Genomic DNA, 8,008 nt, shown 5'->3' on the forward strand with positions numbered 1-8,008 from the left:
TAAAACATCTCTCTGTTTTCATCCATTTGGAAAACTGAAAGTTGAAAGCCAACAGCAGGATCCAGTGTGTGCGAGAAAATTGTAGTACGGGAATGCATCAGCTTCGGGTTCTACCCACTTGGTTGACTTTCCGACAGCAGAAGCACTTTCTAGAAGTTAATTGAAACACAGCCTCAGTATCACACAGACATATATCATAATTTAGAAGACTACAAAGTCTTCACAGATAGATGGATAACATTGGTAACCAGTTACATAAACAGGTACATAGTTCACAGATCCCCAGTGGATCAAATGATCTATTTCTCATGAACAAATGGCATAAGCTCAGCTGACAATAGCTGTTTGGCAACTATTAAGAGACTTTAAGAAGTGGCATGCCTCCTCCTGGAGCTGCTTCACCTTGGTGATGTAGTCACTCATTGTCTCTTCTTTCGATTTGCCTATCAAGATCACAAAAGTTTTAGCAAGTACTATAATATCTTGTAATACTACTGGAATAGATGAATACATGTAGAACACTAGGATTGTGGTAAACAAGAAAAATATATAAGCTGCCCAAAATACAACGATCAGATAAGTGTATGAACCTTCAACAGCCTTCCAGGCATCCCACTTGGCCCTGTCCTTCTGGTAGAATATGCCAGGACGATCTTCAAAAGTTTATTAACCAACAAACATGTAAGCACAGTTGTGTTGAAAATAAACTATACTATTGTAAACACAAAAGATATACAGACGTGCTTCAAGAGATAATATCATGATCCCATGAGTTAAAGTCAACTCGCTAGATTCTAATGTCAAACACACTAGAAGTTCATTTAGCATGGCGCAAGCAGAGCATAATTATGACTTAATTACAAGTGAGATATATGAAAGAAAAAGCATGAGTGCTTTGAAGTATATAATGCTACAAACATTACATTTTTGTTAACTGCATGTTCAGTTACTCTGCCTAGCCCTATGAACTTGAATTTATCACTCATCTGCATCTAGGTGAAGCAAATTTCATCAGTAAATAGATGTTGCAGGACAGAGCATAGAAAACTACATTTCAGTATTGGTTGAAACCCAAGAGGTTGGTCAACATCTAATACATCCCTGGTCCATTATTGCTAAACTTCTGTTGTTATGTACTACATAAACAAATCCCAGAACCATGGTCAAAATTTGTTGTCCAAACTTGTGAAGAAATAAAATGATACTACAGTAAATAGGTTCATCTTATTCTTTATAATACTGTTTTGTTTGCTTACTAGGATTTTGCCCGTATTTTATATTCTTAGGATTTCCCCCCTATTTTATACTCTTATCATGTAAAGTACCACAAATTCACAATACATATTCACCACTGTTTGGATTTCTAAATTGGTAAACTTTGAAAGTATAAAATGCCAGGGACTGCTGTTTATTTTAATTTATATAGGGGAAGCAAATCGTCAAACTTTTAGGGAATTCGTATTATGACACAAAGTTAAACAGTATCCAGGCTAGGAATAGTATTGAGCCATGACATTTAAATTGGGATTCTGCAAACCAAGAGCTTCATCCACACTGCAAACTTACAAAGGGAACTGGAAAAAAGAGAACAAAAGTAGCTGTGTGATTACATACTAACCGGTATTCACATTTCCAACAGTGGCTTGCTTGTAGAGTCCGTAGAGGATCAGCTTGTTCTCATTGCTTGTGTTCTCAGGCAAGGTCTTTGCCTTCTCAGCATACTCCTCAAATTCCTCCTGCAACAGAGATACAACTCATATGTCATGTTCCTTGGGGCCACGATTGCGATACTAGGCTAAATTATTTGACAAGGTAAATCTTTAATGTAATAAATCGTTTTAAGAAATCCAGTCTTTGAACCACACGCTTCGCCACTCTATTTCTTTATAGAATTTTGTATAGAAATCCGAGATATCGCAAAATACTTAAAACAAACAGGGAATTTCCTATCTTACATCCAAAGGTATGATGAACCGCTCGGGAGTCAGGGCAGCGCAAAAGCATTGGGTCCCCTGGCTCTAAGCATGAACCTAAAGGGTACAGCATGCATCTACAATTCCAAGTGCTGCAAAGAGCCAACCAGTCTGACTGAACCCACCAGATCTTGGCTACGCATACAAATCTAGACGGAAATTAAGACCATGCAGTACCGGATTCCAAGTCTAGATCGTTTATCTGGACAATCTAACCAAGCTCGTATCGACACTACTGTGGGTTACAGTGCAAGAATCTAAACGGAACCGGAGATTCAGAACCAAACGGAAAGAACGAACAAATCTTGGAGATCATCAGATGAATAAAGATTTGATCTTTAACAAATGAGTAACAGATAATGGCGATTTAGAGAGTGATGAGCCGTGTACCTGCAGTCCCATGGCTTGGTTTTAGGATTTGTTTTCTTCTTTGGCCTCGTCTCTTCTTCTCGGTTGTAACGACGACTGGTGACTAGATCGGATCTGCTTATATAGCGCAGTACTGAAATTCCTACGTAGTGAGAAACCCCCTGTTTCCAAACTTAATTATGGAGGAGCCCCTGTACTGGGCAAATTTCGCAGACAGATCCTTGGAATAAATTTCTAGATTTTAAAAGAAAATGTCAGTAATAATAAGTTAGGAAAAGAACCCAAATTGTTAGTGTTGCTGACTTAAGGCCCTTTGGAATATGGAACTTTCTCTATTTCTTGTGTTTTTTTCTATAAAAACAAATTGATTAATCCTGTATAGTTTCTATGAAATTCCTATGTTACAAAGCCCCTTTCATTCACGGATGGACCATTTTGAAGATGTTGATATATTTTTGTTGTTCATTCGGAAAAGGTCTATGAGAAAATGTGGAGGCATTGATAATTCACTATGCAGTGACAGTAGTGTGCATCAGTTAGCAGCTAAGGTCCAGTTTAGTTCCATAAAATTTTACAAAATTTTTCAAGATTCTCCATCACATCAAATATTTGGACACATGCATGAAGCATTAAATATAGATAAAAAATAAAACTAATTATACAGTTTAGACGAAATTCACGAGATAAATCTTTTAAGCCTAATTAGTCTATAATTGAACATTAATTATCGAATAACAACGAAAAATGCTATAATAATATCTTGCAAAAATTTTCGCCATCTAAACACTACCTAACTGCTTGGACATAGAGAGGCATTGAAGGACAGACAGGACATAACACCAACTGATACTCATAAATGGAAGAGTAACAATCAGCCAAACAGGACATGCACATGAACGGTAGGCATAAATCAACAGGGCTGCAGACAGAAGCTTCCACTCAACAGGTCATCAATCATTCTATCCATTGCAACAGGGATCTGTGCTTATCACTGCTCCATTCAAGCATTTGCATGTTGAGCTTGAGCGTTTCAACTCAAAACAAATACGAATAACAACTAGTTCTGTTTATTTATCCATGGTCTGGTCCATGGCCATCCGACCCGGTTGAGTACGTTGCCCAAAAAGATGAGATGCTGGTGAGCATAGCAGACGGACAAGCTGGTGGCAGTAGGATATGCTCGAATGGAACCAGCCAAGTGGGCAAGTGGCTGTGAAATATGCTGCTGCTGCTGCAAGGCAGTGGGCATAGAATGAGAGGGAATTCTTTGTGTGCTATTAAAAAAGATCGTAATGTCTTGTGTGTCTCTGAAAAAGTTCAGTGGTCTTCAGCGTCACTGCTCTAATTTTTTTGTGCCCTCTATGCCACTGCCGTCAGTTTGGGCTCTAACGCCGTTAAACTGCAGGTGTTAAAAGACGAAAATACCCTTAAGTCTAAATATGTCATTAATTTTTTTTGAACATCTTAACGACTTCAAATGAAAAAACTCAAAACTAGAAAGTTATAGATCTCGTTGAGATCTATAATTTTCATATAAAAATTATCTTCATTTAATTCTACAAAAAAAAAATATGATTTTTCTAAGATATATTAATCATATCAAATCATATTTTTTTGCGGAATTAATTGAAGATAATTTTTATATGAAAATTATAGATCTCGACGAAATCTACAACTTTTTATTTTGAGTTTTTTCATTTGAAGTCGTTAAGATGCTCAAAAAAATTAATGACATATTTAGACTTAATGGTATTTTTCGTCTTTTCACACCTGCAGTTTGACGGCATTAGAGCCCAAACTGACGGCAGTGGCTAGAGGGCAAAAAAAAAGTAGTTAGAGCAGTGACGCTGAAAACCATTGAACTTTTCTAAAGACACATAGAACATTGCAATCTTTTTTAATGACACACGAAAAATTCTCCCTAAATCAATCTCATCACCAGCCGCTGACTGCTCTAAGGGCACGTTTGGTCCTGGCTTTGACAAGGCCCGTGGGATGCGGATGCAGGCTTGGGCTGATTGGTTGTCCGGATGGCTACCTGGGCCTGACTCCACCGGTGCAAAACTGCCTCTCTGGCCGCGCGTCTTTAAACCTGACGTCTGATTTTTTTTATTTGAAACAGTGTTTCTTTCTCACAAATTCTTTCAGTATTTCTCCAAATCATCCAAATTTCTCGAAGCGAAAAGGCCCGAAATCAGAACTCGTTTCTCGAGAGCCTGGCCGGTGCGGTGTAGCGTGGGCGTCTTCTGCTGGCTCTGCTCGGTCACGCGCATGCAGGGCGGTAGCACAGGGTCTGCCAACCTCAAACAGCCTGTTCGCTTGTTGGTTTCAGCCAGTCCAAACCAGCCAATCAATAGTGTTTTCTTCTCACAATAAACCAGCACCAACCAGCCCAAATTAGCCTAGAAACCAACCAACGAACAAGCTGAAAGTCTGCAACGGGCCACGTTCTCCGGTTGCAGCCAACCAATCAACAACAGTCCGTTCGATTGGTTCGTACGGGCCATGTTCTCCGACTGTAGCCAACCAATCAACAGCCCGTTCGGTTGGCTGGTTCGTTTCGTTGCTGGTTCGTGAAGAAGTACTGCTGACTGGTTTGTGTGAGAGAAAAATACTATTCTAACTGAAAATTTGTGATTGTATGCGCACATCCTGGCAGCTCAGCGCCTGGCTCCAGGAGACGGGCCAAGCTGCTCTGAAACGAGAACCAAACGCGTCCTAAAAGACCAAATTAGATGCCATACCAGCGTCCCCATCCTATACGGTTGTGACTTGTGACCAAACTAAGCATGGTTCAATCATCTAGCAGCAGCAGTAAAATGTGATGCTGTTTGGTTCGGTGTTTTTTGTTTTGTATAATCAGATTGCAGCAGCCATCAATACAAGCTGTCGCCGTTCAAGTTATCCTGTAAGGTTACTGATCGTGATGTCCTTCAATTACACAATTACCCATACCTCCCGAGTCCCGACCCAGCCACGATCGTGTTAATCTCCACGACCGGTGCGTATTTCGCATGAAAAAGAAGGATCCGACACTTGTTTCTTCACGGCCGGAAATCACTGGGATTCGTGGTTGTTTTCCCGACTTGGGGGGCTGGCGGCCATTAATTTGCCACGGCCAGGCTTGTAGTAGTCGAAACTTTGAACAACAATTCATTACTTTTTTTCTCGATCAGGCTTTGAAGCCTGTTTTTCATTAAGAAAAGACGTACCCAGTGCAGATAGCTCCCACTCTGTGTGGGGGTCTGAGGAAGGGTGTCCGTGGCGAGCCCTACCCTCGTATGTGCAATGCGAGGAGACCATGACTCGAACCCAGAACCTTTCAGTCACAGGCGGTAAGACTCAACCGCTTGCACCAGGCTCGCCCTTCTCATTAAGAAGACAACAACAATTCATTAATGAAATCGACGTTTTTCAATCAGTTACAGCACGAAGATGAACAAAAATATCAGTTATCTGCTCAAAAAAGGTTCAGAGCACAGAACACGCTATACTCATTTCAGAGCTCTAGGGTCTAGCATAAACTGGTTGAATCAACAAACTAAACATGGGGCACTCTTTACATGAACATAAGTAGCAGCGGCCTACAGTCGTGCACCGTTCGGCTGCCATTATAAGTCAGCTTATCAACCATGGCACAGTACAGTATTTTTCTCTCCCAACAAATTAGCCATACAAATCAGCTCAATCAGCTTACACACCAGTCGAACAAAGCAGAACTCACAAGTACACGGTACAGCTATATGGACGATGGAAACGTACTCAAACAAATTGGCCAATTGGTTTTCTTGTTTCTTGCATGCAGAAGGAAAATGTTTCACCTAACTTTTGCATCATGTGCTCTCCATTGCCTTTATATGTTGTAACACCCCGACTTTTTCCCAATCTTATTGAACAAAATCATAAGGCTAATAAAAAAAGAAGCTAAAAGCATGCAGTTTAAGTTTTTCTCCATCTCATGACACTGACCAATCACCCTATTAGTATAAAGATTAGGAATCACTTGCTTGACTATGTTGACAAAAAAAATATATATGTTGCAGTATTATACAAGCATATTGTTAGAGGAGTCAAGGGCCTTCTGGACCCTAGCCCATTATGGTTAATTAGTCGCTTGCTTAGGGGCCAAGTCAGACCTCTCTATATAATGAGAGGGGATGTATCAATCTAATGAAGAAAGAGATTAGAAGGAAATCCCTTCTCTCTTGCCGGCCGTGGGCGAAGCCCCGCGACCGGCCTCCCCCAGCGCCCTTGCAGCCCTAGCCGCCGCCGATGTGAACAGTACCCGCGGCGCTGCCGCGGGTACTGTAGCGTGTCAGCCGCCGTCGCTCCCCTCAGCTCTCTCCTCTCCATCCTAGCAACCCCATAACCTTCCACAGGCGCCTTCGGTGAGTGGATGGCGACCTTCGACCACCTGCAGCGTCAGATGAACGTCCTCGCAACCCTCGTCCATAACATTGGCGCACAGCCGGCGTCGGTGCCGAGCAGTAGTCTCGCGCTGCTTTCCACCTTTCCTTCATTGATCCTGTCGTTCACCACCCCCAGCCCCGTGCCGCCACAGCAGGACAGCGATGGCGTCTTCTACGGGGGCGTGGATGACATCCAGGCATCGGCGGCGCAGCTGCAGGTGGTGGCGTATTGCCTCCTAGCGCGCCGGCAGGGACGACAACACCCCATCTTCAAGCGGCGGCGGCCAGTCGTCCCTCCAGCAGCAGCCTTGCAGCTCACGGAGAGGAAGGCGATTGCGCGGGTAAGTGCCTGCAAGGTGTTTGCGGCGGTGCAGCTGCAGGCTACGGCGCATGGCCTCCTAGCGCGCCGGCGGCTGCAGAAGATGCGCTCACCTATGCACGAGGCGACCTTGGCGGTGGTCGACCTCAGCATAGGGGAGCGTAACCTAGCAGGGTCGGTCGACCTCGCCTGGTCGGACGGCCACCAGCAACCGCGCGCGACCTGCTGTTGTCTTCAGGCGCAAGCATGGTGTTTTTTCCGTGGGCGGCGGACTCCAACTCTGCGGCACCGGCAATATGGGAGCAGCTTTCCTCCTTATCACCGGCGGGGACACACTGCCTAGCGCCATCGCATTCCGCCACCGTCCGCCACGAGCACGTCTCCGCGCGGTTGCTGTTGCCACTAATTCTAGGTGGCCATACCCGTGCACCCCTCTCGTTCCGATGGTCTCCATGGGATCCAGGTGGCTACACACGTGCTGGTCCAGCAAGCGGAGGGTGCCCGCCGTATCTTCAGGAGTCAAAAATAAAGAGTCGTAGTCTTCTTCAGGTCAATAAAATAAGCCGAGATGTAAAAGACTTATTTTTAGGTGTTAGGTTTGTGTCTAGTGGAGGCATCGTTAGTGTCATCGTTAGATTGCAGCTCGAGGACGAGCTGCATGTCCAGATGGGGTGTAGTGTTAGAGGAGTTAAGGGCCTTTTGGGTCCTAGCCCATTAAGGTTAATTAGTCGCTTACTTAGGGGCCAAGTCAGACCTCTCTATATAATGAGAGGAGATGTATCAATCTAATGAAGGAAGAGATTAGAAGAAAATCCCTTCTCTCTTGCCGGCCGTGGGCGAAGCCCCGCGGCCGGCCTCCCCAGCACCCTTGCAGCCCTAGCCGATGCCACTGCGAACAGTACCCGTGGTACTGTAGCGCCGCGGGTACTGTAGCGCGT

General features: G+C 43.9%; 1 protein-coding gene across 1 annotated transcript; it reads right to left on the reverse strand.

Annotated features, from left to right (window-relative positions):
* Positions 1-173: 173 nt before the first annotated feature.
* LOC136501484 (acyl-CoA-binding domain-containing protein 1-like) lies at positions 174-2,471 on the reverse strand. The gene is made up of 4 exons (XM_066497004.1): positions 2,364-2,471; positions 1,619-1,736; positions 591-653; positions 174-443 (listed from the first exon to the last, which is right to left on the reverse strand). The coding sequence occupies exons 1-4, from the start codon at positions 2,373-2,375 to the stop codon at positions 328-330; spliced, it is 309 nt and encodes a 102-aa protein (XP_066353101.1). The 5' UTR covers positions 2,376-2,471; the 3' UTR covers positions 174-327.
* Between the last annotated feature and the right edge of the window lie 5,537 nt (positions 2,472-8,008).

The sequence above is a fragment of the Miscanthus floridulus genome, chromosome 13 (assembly GCF_019320115.1).
Source record: "Miscanthus floridulus cultivar M001 chromosome 13, ASM1932011v1, whole genome shotgun sequence".
Classification (NCBI taxonomy): Eukaryota; Viridiplantae; Streptophyta; class Magnoliopsida; order Poales; family Poaceae; genus Miscanthus; species Miscanthus floridulus.

What these genes read in the sequence shown, in the direction of transcription:
- LOC136501484 (XM_066497004.1), bottom strand. An exon ending in TGTTGGAAATGTGAATACCG is followed by an intron (nt 654 to 1,618) that starts GTTAGTATGTAA and finishes AAACTTTTGAAG; the next exon opens with ATCGTCCTGGCATATTCTAC. An exon ending in TGCCTGGAAGGCTGTTGAAG is followed by an intron (nt 444 to 590) that starts GTTCATACACTT and finishes TGATCTTGATAG; the next exon opens with GCAAATCGAAAGAAGAGACA.